Below are 15,673 nucleotides of genomic sequence, written 5' to 3' on the forward strand. Positions count from 1 at the left end.
TTTTTGTGCACCTTTTCTTGGAATTTTTCCTAACCATTGCTAGTTTATTTCTCAATTATATTTTTCATCGAATTCATGGTGATTATGCTAATGATGGTTTACCAAACCCTCAAAATTGGTTCATAATTTGTTGCTCCAATTCACTTACATGTGGTTTCTCACTATTTCTTATGGAATATTTAAATTATTTGTATAGTTAAATGGATATTTTAAGAACTCATTACATATTAACACGTTACAGTCATTATTATTATTTATAAGTTTATAGAGCCATTTTTTATCAACTTAGAGACAATCTATAATTGGTTATAGAGCTTACTAGGAATATTTTCATAATAAATATGCCCTCAATCATAAACCCAATTAAATCAAAGTTGCACACATTATGTTTCTGTCATCCTTGAATTTATGCTTCATTAAATTAGTTTATTAAATGGTTCAATATAGTGCATAATTAAGGATGATTAGGCTCTGTAAATCTAATTAAAATAAATTAGCATGCCTTAGGGATTTATTATCTTTAATTTGACATGTGATGTGACCAATAAAATTATTTGTTTAATCGAGTGTTCAATTGCAACAAGCCCTTTATATGAGTAAGGGAATTTGTTATGTTTTATGAATTAGTATGTTAAAAATGTATAATACCTTAATTGTTATCATTTAAGGAATTAGAGTTACATCAACTAAAACTTGATTTAAAATTAAGGACATTCAACTAGGTGAAATCCAAGTACTGTGACACATCATGATAAAAGAAATGAATAGCACTAGCCTTTGGTCTAACTTTTAAACTTGAAGTACATGAAAGTGACATAAATTTTTAATGCATTTTATGTTTTTATTTAAATTTTAAATAAAAATATTAAATTATATTTCAAAAATTTACATTTTCTTTAATAATTAAAAAATTTCAAAAAATGATACCATCTCAAGATATATTATGTTCTCTAGAACATCATATTTATTTATTTATTTTAAAAATTATATATATATATATATATATTATATTTTAATTTTAGATAAAAAGTAAGAGACCATCAATAATAAATATATTATTTAAAATTCAACGGCTTGTCTGTGCTTCCACAGTTTGCATACGTTTGTCAGAGCATTTGCAACCGTGCCAGCTCACCTGCCATACTAAGCGGTCAACGCTTAGTGTGTGCCGTTTAAGGGTGGCCGTATCTTTCTTACAATCACTTAACTGTAAACATTGACTCAACATGGATTCCGCAGTTTAAGCTTTCCTCTTTGGGACTAGGTTCTTGCAATTTAGATAGAATTCCATCCTTCCTTGTGACCCAATATAACTTGGAAATTCTGGACCTATCTGCTAACAGTATCCAAACAATATTCCATCTTGGATATGGAACTTACCCAGCCGTAATCAATTAACTGGGTCATTGCCATCTAGAGTAACCTTACCCAAGTATTTTGGCTATCTAGATTTGCACAATAATAGCTTAAAAGGTGCTCGTCCTCTTCCTCTCGCTCGAGCTTATCTGCTGGATCTGTCGATGAATCAGTTTAATGGTTCTATTCCTAGTCACATCGGTGCGTATCTTGAAAATGCAAGGTTCTTATCATTGTCGCGGAATAATCTCAGCGGAGCGATTCCAGATTCTATTTGCACTCCATATTTGCAGGTTCTTGACCTTTCAAAAAATCCGCTGAGCAGTGTCATTCCTCCTCATTTAACCAGGAATAGTTCTTCTCTTAGTGCTCTAGATTTGGCAGAAAATCATCTGGAAGGTAAATTGCCAGCAGAGTGGGGCAACATTACAAAGATTCATACATTGAAGCTCAATGGTAATCATTTGAGAGGAGTTATTCCCTCATCCATTTCAGAAGGCTGATCTCTGCAAGTATTGGATTTGGGAAATAATGATTTGGAAGGCACCCTTCCCCACGCCAGGTAATTGGCCTTCCGAATCTTCAAATTCTGGATCTTTCTGGCAACAACCTTTCAGGACCCATTCCAAGAAACCTTACAAATTTGCTCGCAATGGTCAATGCATCGCAAAGTAATCCAGACTATCTCGAAGAATGCACTTCAATTGGTGCTACATATACAAATCAGATTAAAATTTCCTGGGAAGGTTGGGATGTTGAATTTGTGAAAGTTCTTTTCATTCTTAAATGTATTGATCTTTCAAACAACAACTTATCTGGGAGCATTCCTCCCGAAATGGGATCTCTTCAAGGCTTGATAGCCCTTAACCTTTCAAGGAATGATCTCAGTGGCCGAATCCCAAAAACATTGGGACGCATGGATCAGCTAGAGCCTTTGGACCTCTCGCTAAACAGGCTGAATGGCAACATTCCATTAGAACTTCAGTTGCTGAGTTATTTGCAGTTCTTAAATCTATCTTACCCCGTTCTTACCCCACGGGGGGCAGTTTCTAACGTTTGGGGAGTCGTCCTACTTGGGCAATCCTAAGCTAAGTGGGATTCCATTTACCAATGTAACCGTCTGCAACAACTCTTCTGGCTATGGCAACTGCACAAGTATTGAGAGAAGTGGTGAAGCAGAGAATTCAGATGGTGAAATGATAGGATGGGCAATCAGACTTGGACTGAGTTATTGTTTGGGATTCTCTATTGTGATTGGAATATTGACTTTCAATAAGAGGGTGAGAAAGAGAGCCTTCCATTTGTATGATGTTGTAATTTTAGCTCTCGATCGGTGTATAAGAGGGAATAGATAAAAGTATATAGCATTGTATAGAGTGTTTTGTTAGTATATGGAGTAAGTTTTCTGTTTGTTTTGTTAGTATATGGAGTAAGTTTTCTGTTAGTGTAGGGACACAAAATTTAATAAGCATAAGGGGAGCCAGAAATCGTTGGTGTTTCTATGATGTAAACATCGCGAGGCGTAATATAGGAAATTCCCTGATTTTAACTATTTTAGTGCCTAATTGTACATGTTTTATTTTTATTATTTTTAATTTAATATGTAAAATGTATGTGTAAGGGGTAAATTTGTATATGAAGTAAAAAATTAAAAATGTTTTTTTTTTTAATTGTAAATATGTAATTATAGTACCTTATTTTATTTTCCTAGTACATTGTTAGATTTTTATTTAAAGATTTATTAATTACTTGGTATTATATATCATTTAAATTTCCATCAATAATTATCAATAGATAGTTCAATTCAACTTGTCTATTTCAAAATTTAAATCTTTTATTTTTTAACTGACCTTTCTATGATAAAAAAGTTATTATGATATAATGATCCAACCAATTAAATCACTAATGAAACAATTACTTATCCTTAAAAAAATGGCATTTAGAAAAAAATAATATCATCCACTCTAGAAATTCATTTTCCAATAACCATAAAAAGAACATCTCAAATTCTATGTCTCTTTATAATAAAATTGCTTAGAGTTTATAAAAAGTTCTTGAGATTATTTCTTAAAATATACCCTTCTCTTAATTTATATAAAATCTATTTTATCTTATCTTAAGAATATACCTATCTCTTCATGTTACTTACAATCTCTATTTGATGTTCACTATAATTATAAACCACGTGATATCATATATCTCATGTGTGTGTGTGTGTGTGCACGCACACACGTGTCTCATTTTGAAATCTAAATGTAAGAATTCAAGAATACAATATCGACCACCTAATATATTTTGTAATTAATTTTTGTGAATTAAATTATGCAAAACAGTTTTGAAGATCAACATTTTAGATCATACATCATTATCTATTTTTAGTATGAGAATAATAGTGATCTAAAATAATATCAAAAATTTTAATATCAATTATGAAAACATAATATTTCACTTAATTCATATTACTATTTTTAAAAAAGAAACGTAATGATTTGAATTCAATTTCAATTATTTTTGTATAATGTTTAGTATAAAAACTAGCCTCTTATTATAAATGCCTCACTTTTATGAAATTTAAAAAAAATAAAAAATCCATAAGGTTCCTTCTTATCCTCGTATCTATGGGGATACTGATCTTAATAACCCCTTGCGAGAGTCTATTGAGATCGAACTAGGTAGCTTGCATTGGTTTCAACACTTGGATTGTGAAGCTCTTCCTTAAATTGGTGTTAGCTTTCCCAAGTTTATGAGAATCTCGTATGGAATTGTCTTAAGAGGGCCTCTGATGTTTGTCCCTTATATTCTATGTCTTCCAAGTATATGTCTATGGTAAAGGGCAACAAACTAGTGTCTAATATGCGTACGAAGTCTACTAAGTTTATTCTTGTAAGAGATTTGAATAAAGTGAAAAAAGTTGCTTGAAAGAAGAAAGGTTTATCTAAAGGATATTTTAATAATATATTTGATGTTTTAGAAACGTTTGATGACATGAATTTAAATGTGCTAGGCAAAATTTTAGAAATTTCTACTTTGCGTCCTTCTTCTTTTGTTGTTGATGTATCTAAGGAAGTCCTGACTCCTTCTAGTGTGCATTCTATTATTGGGCTACTAATCATAAAATGTCTGCTCCTTCCAAATATGACTTGGTGGATTCCTTCAAATCGATCTATTGCTTATTTTGCAGTTGTTCCCTTTAGTTACCCTACTTATACTTTACCTAATGGTTGTAGGATGGTTCATGCAAATGAGAATCTCAAGAAAAATATTCCTCTTCCTTTGGGTCTTTAGTAGTAGAATCTCAAAAAGGATACTTTGGACAAGAATAGCAAGGTTGGGAGGAAAAGTTATCAAAATAAAGTAAAGTTTTTGGGTGAAGCTTTAGTAGAATTGGATGATGTTCATCCTCTGGACTTGCATTTCACTGACTCTCACTAATGATTATCCTTTCATGGAATGCAAGGGTTTGGGTAGCACCTCTTATCAAACAGTTTTTTGCAATCTTGTTCAACATCATGAGATGGTTATTTTATTCCTTCGGGAGACTAAACTTTCCATGGATGATATATAAAGTCTTTCTTCCACTTTGTCAAAGGGATGCTAATGTTAGTATGTGGGGGTGATAGGGGGAAAAGGAGGAGTGACCTCATCAACTTACTTCTATATTTTTCATTTCTTCCAAGCACTCACTATCCTTGGTGGACAAATATTTTTCTTCTATTGATCTTATTCTTCTTTCTGACATTAATGCACCAACATATTTTTACAATAAGCTTAAGTTATGGTCTAATTTATATCTTTTGCACACTTTATTTGTTTCTCTTCTATGGATTCTGGATGAAGACTTTAATTCTATTCTTTCTCTTGAAGACATTATTAGAGGTCTTAGTTGACTAGATCAATCTTTTATCCTTTTTAAAAACAATATTTCATTTCTCAATCTTGTGGATGTTAATCCTATTGATGCCTCTTTTACTCGAGTAATTGTCATTCTTTGGAATAAATTTCTAAAAGATGAGATCATTTTTTTTTCTTCTTATTACATTAGTGATAAGTGTCTCACAACTTTTGAAAATTTGGATTCGATTCTTCTCTTTTTCCTATGAAGAATCATGTGTTTTTTTAAATTTCAATTAATGTGGCTACAAGATCATGCTCTCTATGAACACATGTCATAATGGTGGAATTTGGAAAAACCTCCATGTGGTAATTCCAATTACTAATTCTCCAAGTTACTCCAATTTATAAAATTCCAACTCAAAAGGTGGCACAGTTCTAGATTTTGGAATATATTTATATAGACGAAGCCAGATTCAATCTCAGTTGAATAATGTTACTTCTCTTATTACAGATTATGGTATGACCGTGGATCACCTTCGAAAGGAGTCTTCTTTATTGAAACAACTTCATGAATGGGAGCTTTGTGAAGATATTTTTTGGAAACAAAAATATTGCATCACTTGGCTTTAGGAGGGTAGTCAAAATACTACTTTCATCCATAATTATGTCAAGGATAAGAATTGTATTAATCCTCTTTTATATGAGGTAGAGGAAAACCCTTATTCTTGATGCTCTCAAAAGAGCATAGAATCAAAATCTTCTTGACAAAACCAAGAGGAAATCCCATCACTATGGAAGTGGAACTTATGAGGGCTTTGAAAAAAGAGTCCGTAATCCCAAAAACCAATATATAGATCAATGTAACTTTGTTGAGTAACTTTGAATCAATGTCAACACAAACAAATTATAGTAAAAAGAAAACAACTTCTAGATTTTGTGATATCATTAATATAAATGAACTGGCCAATTGCATCACCAACTCATTGGATGATACGTTAATTCTAGAATTCCAATGGGATTTATGAAAATTTAACTCATATAATGGTCAAATTAAATTTACTAACATTAAAATCAATAGACCATCTTTGAAGGTGAAGAGAATTCTTACCAGAAAACCAAGGACCACCCTAAAGAACGCAAGAGAATCCCTCATATAATTTGAAGGAGAATATGAGAAATATGTTCAACAAAGATTACACATTTTGTGTGAACCATTCCATCTATTAAATGGGCTCCTATAGATAGAATCAATGTTTGGCTTGTGACCAAGAAACCTCCCAATGAGTGAAGACTGCAACCTAGAAGAAGTTTTGCAAGCCCAAGGATCTAATAAAGAGTAGAGTGAAAATAATCCAAAGAAGAGATCCTTTAGAAATTACATTCAGTGGTATTGCAAGGAGAAGACACTCTAAGAATTGAGGGTTTTCATAGGTGAAGGAAATAATTTGGTGAAACCCAAACCAATACTAGGTAGAGGAAGAAAAACCCTTCTGTACCCAACAATAGGGAACAACACCAAAAATAGCTTTACAATATAAATAACCTTAGTTAAATGAGAAGAGGACCCAACATCTAACTTGTATTAATAAATAGGCATCTAAGGAGGATCAATGTCGTCGTCCACAACCTCAAAAAAAAGTCTATAAAGTAGAGCCCTTCTAGCCCCCAATGACTACCTCAACACAAGACTCCTCAACCAAATCTAACCCATGAAGAGGTAAAAACAAAATCATAAGAGGGAGAAAGAACATGAAAAAAGTAGGTGCAAGGACATAGTGGAAATTTTAACACTTGACAAAGTGGGTATTTTGATACTTGGCTTAATTGAGTATATCTAATAGTAGCTCATCGTCTGATTCACTCTAGAGAGCCTCCTCATCCACCTAAATACCATCAACAACAAACAAAGTAACATCCCCAATAGGCAAGAATCCCCAAACAACAAACTCAAAACAAACCTTATCACTCTTAATAAGGCCACCCTAGTATTTCCCTAACTCTTACATAAGAAGAAACTCTAGCGTTTTTCCTCATAGGTTCCATTCATTGTTTGACATTGTGCTCCACACTTTTATTTTGTTTGTAGATGCATGATAATTATATTATTTTCATTAATAAAATTGAGATAGGCTCATACCATTACCTATCTACAAAGAGACACCAAGAGCACACGAGGGATGTGCAACAAATAAAATATTCCCCCACCCAAAAAATAAGAAAAAACAAGTAGGGTGAATAGAGATCCAACAAATACACTAAAAGAATAGCAAAAAAAGAAGAATTGAAATAATGAAAAAACATAGTAAAACCACCCAACATAGACACAAAGAGATGGTCTACTATATGGGGGTAGTGTTCTTGCCAACTTGGCACAAACTAAGCACTTTATAAAAAAAAAACTTTTTTACTTGACCCAATCTTAGAGCTAGGGGAGACCAACATGAAGTCAGGGGTAGATTTCACTAGAGATGACGTGGGGCCAAAGACTGTGGCTAGGGACTTGATGTGTTTTCTTTTGTTTTCCCTTTTCCTTTCCATCTCATCCTAGATAGCCTATAGGGAGGCATTATGATTACTATCCATGTTCTTACAAGAAAGGTTTACCTCCCCAATTTTATTTTAAGGGCCTCCTGGGTTTTCTTGACCTCTTGGCCAAGCTCAAGTTTGGTCCCTGGCATCTTGATCTTGGAGTCTGTATCATCAATCTTTCTACCCACTAGCCCCAATATGCCAACAAGATCATCGACAATTCTCCAAACTATGCCCTCATCCAAGTTGTCCACCCAAGTGTTAGCCCTGGCCTTTGCCTTAGGCACTGAATCCAGTTGGTTGATCTTTTAATGACCACATTCATGTTTGCAAAGAGCCATTTTAATAGGTTGTCTCATCTTTTTATATCCTCATGCAGGTCCTTCACAATGTTAGTTAGAACCAAAATAGAGCTCGATGGTTTAGTATTAGTAGAGGAGGGAGGGGTTATGGGGGAAGGGCTAGTGTTAGCACCAATTTTAGCAGATAACCAATCGAATGACGTGGTATCTGAGGAGTATGAATCATCCAATGAAAGAGGCTCAGAGCTAAAATATTCAACAATATCTATATTTTGTTGCATCTGAGGTTGAGCATGGACATCCTGATCCTTTGTGGTGGTGAAAATGGTCTTAAATTTGGCCATTCTAGCAAGTATTTTCCTATTGGCCATTTTAGAACCCAAATGAGACACTACCTTGAATTAGAGGGAGTAACAATAAGATATACATATAAATTGGCATCATAGGTGAACCCAATCTCAATAGAAGGGACCCCACTAGAGGGGGATAAAGCTGGTTAGCAATTATACAATCTATAAATGAAGCCCTAATGGAGTGGGGGTTAACCTTTAATAATGGCTTTAGAAACAGACTGAGAAAAAGATGATATAACCTAGAAGGAAAAACTCATTCTTACCCCATGATAGAGATGATTTAACATGGGGAATTTCAATAGATGGAGCCTACTTTTCCTTTCTTCTAAGGTGAAGTACTTCATAAACAATATAGCTTACTCCTTCCAAATATCTGGTAGTTCTTCCCTAATATAACCACTTTGAACCTTGGAAACCCTTTCCCTAGGTTCAAAGAAATGATCAAAGTCCTCTTTATGATTCCCTTTTTTCTTTTTGGGAAATGAAACTCCATCGAGGGATAGCCCAATCACCTTTGCTACGGTCTCCATTGAAACCATAAAGGTGACACTGCCAATCTTAATAGTACCATTATCCTAGACATGAACAAATGTTGTAGATAGCTAAATATCATGGTTGGTCATCTCCTCTGCATAAGTATCTAGATTTCCTTAATCACCTTATTCCAAATATCTTGATTAATCTTAAATTCAAAGAATTTTTTGGGTTCGATCTAAATCAAATCACCACCCATATCTGTAGAAAAGAAAACTAGGTTGAGAAAGCGACAAGCCTAGAGAATATAGTGGTAAGTGGTACCAACAAAATTTAAATCTCCCTGCATTAGCTAGTAAGGAATGGAAAAGGAAAGAAAGAAAAGTACTAAAAAGGCAACATTGGGATTATTCATCATTAATAAACAAGCCCTTCAAAATCATGCCACAAGCCTTTATCAGGATTTTGTAAAAGTGAATCAAAATTTCAAAATCATTAACATATGCGCCTAAACTTGTCCCCTAGATAGTTTTCTTCCTACAACACATGGTAGAACTTGACATCTTTGAGAGTAGGATGGAGAGAATGACACTTGATAATAGCGAGTTAGATTTATAGTTTGGTTTAGCCACACGTTTAAGCATCATTCTTGTATTGCCTTCTCTTGCACAATGATTCCATCAAGTCTTAGTTGAAGTTTGAGAAGGAGGAGGAACATTTGAAGAAGTAGGAATTTTTCCCTCCTTGATAGTCGAAGGTTTAGGTTGAGATCTTTTTGGTTGAACAATAGTTGAAGTAGGCTTCTTCTCTCGATAAGAGGAAGGAGATGTAACTGCACCATAGGAAGGAGAAATATTAGGTGTAGGAAGGAGACCAGATCCAACATGAGGAGGAGGTATAGGTCTAACTTTAGGAGGAATATTTTTGTTCTCCTTAAGAGAAGGTAAAGTCACATTCATAGGAGTAGGTGGACAATTTTCCTTAGGAGGGAGATTAGTTCTATTTGAGAGGGGAAGAACCTCTTCTTGAAGAATAATAGGAATGTCAAGTCTTGGCAATCTAGGTTGACTTAAGGATAAGATCATATCATTATTCCATTTTTGATAAGATTGAAAAAGAGCACCACTCCTTGATGGAAGAGATTGAAATTGTTTAGGCCAAAAGAGATCAATAGGAATACCAGTGCTTCTTTCGGATGGACGAAATAAGATATGGTTCATGGTTATTATTTCTCCATTGTGAGGGAATTTAACACACTTGTGTATTGGAGAAGCAATAGCCTTCATGGAAGATAGCCAAGGATAGCCCAAATTCACATGGAATTTCTCAGAAGAAGGTATGATAACAAAGTCAACATCCATGGATTTAGCATGTACTCCAGCAGGAATAGTGATAAAACCAATGGTAGGACAAGAGAAGCCATCAAATAACTTCACCACAACATTAGAAGCATCATATATAGGCTTATGCAATCATAAAGTAAAAAGATATTCTTTAGTTATGACATTAACCGTGCAAGAGGGATCAAGCAGGGCCCCATGGCAAGGGATATCCTTAACCTTCACAACTATGTATAAAGGACCATCTGGTTCTCTAATGGTCTTGCTAGGGTCAAATGTAATACATGGATCCTTAGGCAAATCTTATGTTACTACCATATTAACCAAGTTTGGAGCCGTACAGGCGTATTAACCAAAGTGTTAGTCCTAGCCTTTGCCTTAGCCACTGAATCTAGTTGGTTGATCTTTTAATGACCACATTCATGTTTGCAAAGAGCCATTTTAATAGGTTGTCTCATCTTTTTATATCCTCATGTAGGTCCTTCACAATGTTAGTTAGAACCAACATAGAGCTTGGTGGTTTAGTATTAGTAGAGGAGGGAGGGGTTATGGGGGAAGGGCTAGTGTTAGCCCCAATTTTAGCAGGGAACCAATATAATGATGTGGTGTCTAAGGAGTATGAATCATCCAATGAAAGAGGCTCAGATCCAAAATATTCAACAATATCTATATTTTGTTGCATCTGAGGTTGAGCATGGACATCCTGATCCTTTTTGGTGGCGAAAATGGTCTTAAATTTGGCCATTCTAGCAAGTATTTTCCTACTGGCCATTTTAGAACCCAAATGAGACACTACCTTGAATTAGAGGGAGTAACAATAAGATCTACATATAAATTGGCATCATAGGTGAACCCAATCTCAATAGAAGGGACCCCACCAGAGGGGGATAAAGCTAGTTAGAAATTATACAATCTATAAATGAATCCCTAATGGAGTGGGGGTTAACCTTTAATAATGGCTTTAGAAACGAACTGAGAAAAAGATGATATAACCTAGAAGGAAAAACTCATTCTTACCCCATGATAAAGATGATTTAACATGGGGAATTTCTACAGATGGAGCCTACTTTTCCTTTCTTCTAAGGTGAAGTACTTCATAAACAATATAGCTTACTCCTTCCAAATATCTGGTAGTTCTTCCCTAATATAACCACTTTGAAGCTTGGAAACCCTTTCCCTAGGTTCAAAGAAACGATCAAAGTCCTCTTTATGATTCCCTTTTTTCTTTTTGGGAAATGAAACTCCATCGAGGGATAGCCCAATCACCTTTGCTACGGTCTCCATTGAAACCATAAAGGTGACACTGCCAATCTTAATAGTACCATTATCCTAGACATGAACAAATGTTGTAGATAGCTAAATATCATGGTTGGTCATCTCCTCCGCATAAGTATCTAGATTTCCTTAATCACCTTATTCCAAAGATCTTGATTAATCTTAAGTTGAGAGAATTTTTTGGGTTCGATCTAAATCAAATCACCACCCATATCTGTAGAAAAGAAAACTAGGTTGAGAAAGCAACAAGCCTAGAGAATATAGTGGTAAGTGGTACCAACAAAATTTAAATCTCCCTGCATTAGCTAGTAAGGAATGGAAAAGGAAAGAAATAAAAGTACTAAAAAGGCAACATTGGGATTATTCATCATTAATAAACAAGCCCTTAAAAATCATGCCACAAGCCTCTATCAGGATTTCATAAAAGTGAATCAAAATTTCAAAATCATTAACATATGCGCCTAAACTTGTCCCCTAGATAGTTTTCTTCCCACAACACATGGTAGAACTTGACATCTTTGAGAGTAGGATGGAGAGCATGACACTTGATAATAGCGAGTTAGATTTATTGTTTGGTTTAGCCACACGTTTAAGCATCATTCTTGTATTGCAAGAATCACCTTCAATAATGATGCATCGAAGCTCCTTTTCCCTTGCTACAATTAACCCATGATAGACTGTTGCCACTTCAGCCAGTCTCAAAGCTTGAGCACCAAAATTTTCCACACAAGAAAGGATGAGGTTGCCACGTGAGTCTCTAATCACTTTTCCCCCTGTTGCTTGACCATGGTTACCACGAGAAGACCTGACGATATTCAGCTTCAGCCAACCTGTGTGAGGGATAGTATTAATAAGACATTAGTTTTTCATATTTTTGATTATATTTTTAGGATAATTTTAATTTATATTGATTTTAATATATATTCATTTATATTATAGATATTTTGAAGACTGACATTCTAAATATACACATATAATATAATTTTGTAATTGATAACTTACAATTTTTTGTAGCGATTAAAGAACTAGTTACTTTTCAAAATTTAGTGGCTCCAAAATTTTATCATTATTTTAAATATATTTCACCATTGCTAAACAATACAATCATTCTCTTGAATAAATTCCTTGTGAATATATAATTTCTTACCTATTGAGATAAAATCTCTAAAATTTTATTATTGAATATTATTACACAACAAAATCATACTAGTTATAGTATTCTTTCAATTTTTAATTTAATTTTGATAAAATTCTATGCCTTATATCTTCTATGAGTCATGAAAGAAAGGATACTAAAGATCACAAAGCAAAACAAGGGTCACTAAGTAATTCTAAGTATCACAAGAAGGAAAGTATGAGCAGAGTGTATGCCCCCATGTTAAAGTGATCGCACGCACCTTATTGGGAGTGATTGCTTTAACGTAGGATACACCTAAGAGAGATAAAAGAGGGAAAATATTATCGCAAGTATTTAGCTCCCAATTGAGGTATAAAACCAAGGATAATGAAGAGAAAATACAAGGTAGTATTGCTTTTCTTGGGGTCAGTATGTTGTATAATAACTCATGTATATCATATTTGTATGTGCATATAATAATCTTCATTCCCCAAAGTATGACACTACCTTAGAAGAAAAGGAAGAGAGGATGTCTTTTGAGTCAACATGAAAGAGACCAAGAGAAGATCTCAATGCTTTATATCATGTCCAAGTAGACATTAAGGGAACAATAGAATAACAGGGGTACACAATCGAAGAATGGTCACAAAAAAAAAAAGAGAGGAGAGACAGAGATCTACAGTGCTAATATCGCTAATATAGAACAACATCCGCCTCTCAATCTTTCTCATCACTATTTTGGGAAGGCGAGCAACATGCCAGAGAAGCAACATCGAGCACATCAGATGGAGCTATCACAAGATCCAAACAAGGACTATGCTCATGTTGGAAGCCACTTTGTTCGATTCTAGGAGCTAGGATTAGGGTTTGTGAAAACTCATCCGATAAATGTTTGTCCACATCAACATACTCATAGTCACTATCAGAAGCATTAGGAGTTGTATTGCCATTATGAATAAAATTTTCACCCATTTCTTCATCAAAGTTTAAAGAAAGAGGAGCAAGAACATGAGTAGGAGTAAAACCATCACGTGTTTTATGCAACTTATGATTTGGAGATGTTGGTTGAACATCTTTCTTAGGAGAAAAGGGAATCATGTCAACTGTCAGAGTCTAAGGAGACTGAGTATTTTGAGGGATAGCTTCACAAGCTCGAACACGATGTATTTGTCATGCATTCTCTTGCATAATGATTCCGTCGAGTCTTAGTTGAAGTTTGAGAAGGAGGAGGAACATTTGAAGAAGTGGAAATGTTTCCCTCCATGATAGTCGAAGGTTTAGCTTGAGATCTTTTTGGTTGAACAATAGTTGAAGTAGGCCTCTTCTCTCGATAAGAGGAAGGAGATTTAACTGCACTATAGGAAGGAGAAATATTAGGTGTAGGAAGGAGACCAGATCCAACATGAGGAGGAGGTATAGGTCTAACTTTAGGAGGAATATTTTTGTTCTCCTTAAGAGAAGGTAAAGTCACATTCATAGGAGTAGGTGGACAATTTTCCTTAGGAGGGAGATTAGTTCTATTTGAGAGGGGAAGAACCTCTTCTTGAAGAATAATAGGAATGTCAAGTCTTGGCAATCTAGGTTGACTTAAGGATAAGATCATATCATTCTTCCATTTTTGATAAGATTGAAAAAGAGAACCACTCCTTGTTGGAAGAGATTGAAATTGTTTAGGCCAAAAGAGATCAATAGGAATACTGGTGCTTCTTTCGGATGGACGAAATAAGATATGGTTCATGGTTATTATTTCTCCATTGTGATGGAATTTAACACACTTGTGTATTGGAGAAGCAATAGCCTTCATGGAAGATAGCCAAGGATAGCCCAAATTCACACAGAATTTCTCAAAAGAAGGTATGATAACAAAGTCAACATCCATGGATTTAGCATGAACTGCAACAGGAATAGTGATAGAACCAATGGTAGGACAAGAGAAGCCATCAAATAACTTCACCACAAAATTAGAAGAATCATATATAGGCTTATGAAATCATAAAGTAAAAAGATACTCTTCAGTTATGACAATAACCATGCAAGAGGGATCAAGCAGGGCCCCATGGCAAGGGATATCCTTAACCTTCACAACTATGTATAAAGGACCATCCGGTTCTCTAATGGTCTTGCTAGGGTCAAATGTAATACATGGATCCTTAGGCAAATCTTATGTTACTACCATATTAACCAAGTTTGGAGCCGTACAGGCGAATTCCTCAGAAGTGAGAGAATTAGGCACAATATCAATAATGTTAGAGGTATCAGATGGCAAGGGATCAGTGAAAATATTAAGATTTCGATTAGGAGGAGAAACTAATTTATTCCCTTTATCATTCACACCAGCCACAAATATAGTATTATTATAAATCAAGTCTTGAACCTTCTTTTTCAATGCAAAACATTTCTCAGTATCATGACCAAGTTGATGATAAAATTGGCAAAAGGAATTGTTATCAAAATAAGGAGATGCAAGTTTGGAATGATCAATTTCTTTTATAGGGGGAAGTTTGATAACATTTATATGCAACAAATGAGACATATTACTATCTAAAGATTCATTCAAAGGAGTAAACGGTCTTTCTCTTTGGAAAAATTTAGGAATAGAAGGCACACCTGTTGTTGGATTCACATGGTTGTTGTTGATTGGATCATTGAATTCGATGAAGATTTTTGTTGGTTTGAACTTTGCAAATGGTTGCTGAGCACTCTCCCCCTTATCACTCAGAGCCATAGGAGTGGATTGCTCCATTTGACTCACAACCAGTTCATAATTATGGAGTGTTGAGAACAACTACGGAAATGAAGTAGACTCAGATAAAATAAGCTTTTCCCTGATATTTTTTTGTCAATTAGAAATGAAAATTCTTTGAATATCATTATTAGGTACATGAAAAGAAATTTCAGCACACAAATGCTTATATCTACCAATGAAATCAGTCCCTTTTTCTTTAACACCTTGTTTACAATGCATTAAATCAATCAAAGTGATTTTAGGACCAATGTTGTTTTAAAATTGTTGGATGAAAGCATTTGCCAATTGTTGAAAAGAAGTGATAGAATAAGGAGGCAAAGAGAAATACCATTGTAAAGCCTTATCTC

At 34.4% G+C, this 15,673-nt stretch overlaps 1 protein-coding gene across 1 annotated transcript; it reads left to right on the forward strand.

Annotated features, from left to right (window-relative positions):
* Positions 1 to 1,520: 1,520 nt before the first annotated feature.
* Positions 1,521 to 2,443, forward strand: LOC131873309 (receptor-like protein EIX2). The gene is made up of 2 exons (XM_059216291.1): positions 1,521 to 1,771; positions 1,900 to 2,443. Exons 1-2 carry the CDS (start codon positions 1,521 to 1,523, stop codon positions 2,441 to 2,443), a joined length of 795 nt encoding a protein of 264 aa, XP_059072274.1.
* The last annotated feature ends 13,230 nt before the right edge of the window (positions 2,444 to 15,673 follow it).

This window comes from Cryptomeria japonica, unplaced genomic scaffold (genome assembly GCF_030272615.1).
Source record: "Cryptomeria japonica unplaced genomic scaffold, Sugi_1.0 HiC_scaffold_1481, whole genome shotgun sequence".
Taxonomy (NCBI): domain Eukaryota; kingdom Viridiplantae; phylum Streptophyta; class Pinopsida; order Cupressales; family Cupressaceae; genus Cryptomeria; species Cryptomeria japonica.

Bases quoted from the DNA above. Each gene is read 5' to 3' on its own strand.
- LOC131873309 (XM_059216291.1), top strand. From the start codon at position 1,521: ATGAATCAGTTTAATGGTTCTATTCCTAGTCACATCGGTGCGTATCTT. The intron at 1,772-1,899 runs GTGGGGCAACAT...ATGATTTGGAAG, and splicing joins GAAGGTAAATTGCCAGCAGA to GCACCCTTCCCCACGCCAGG.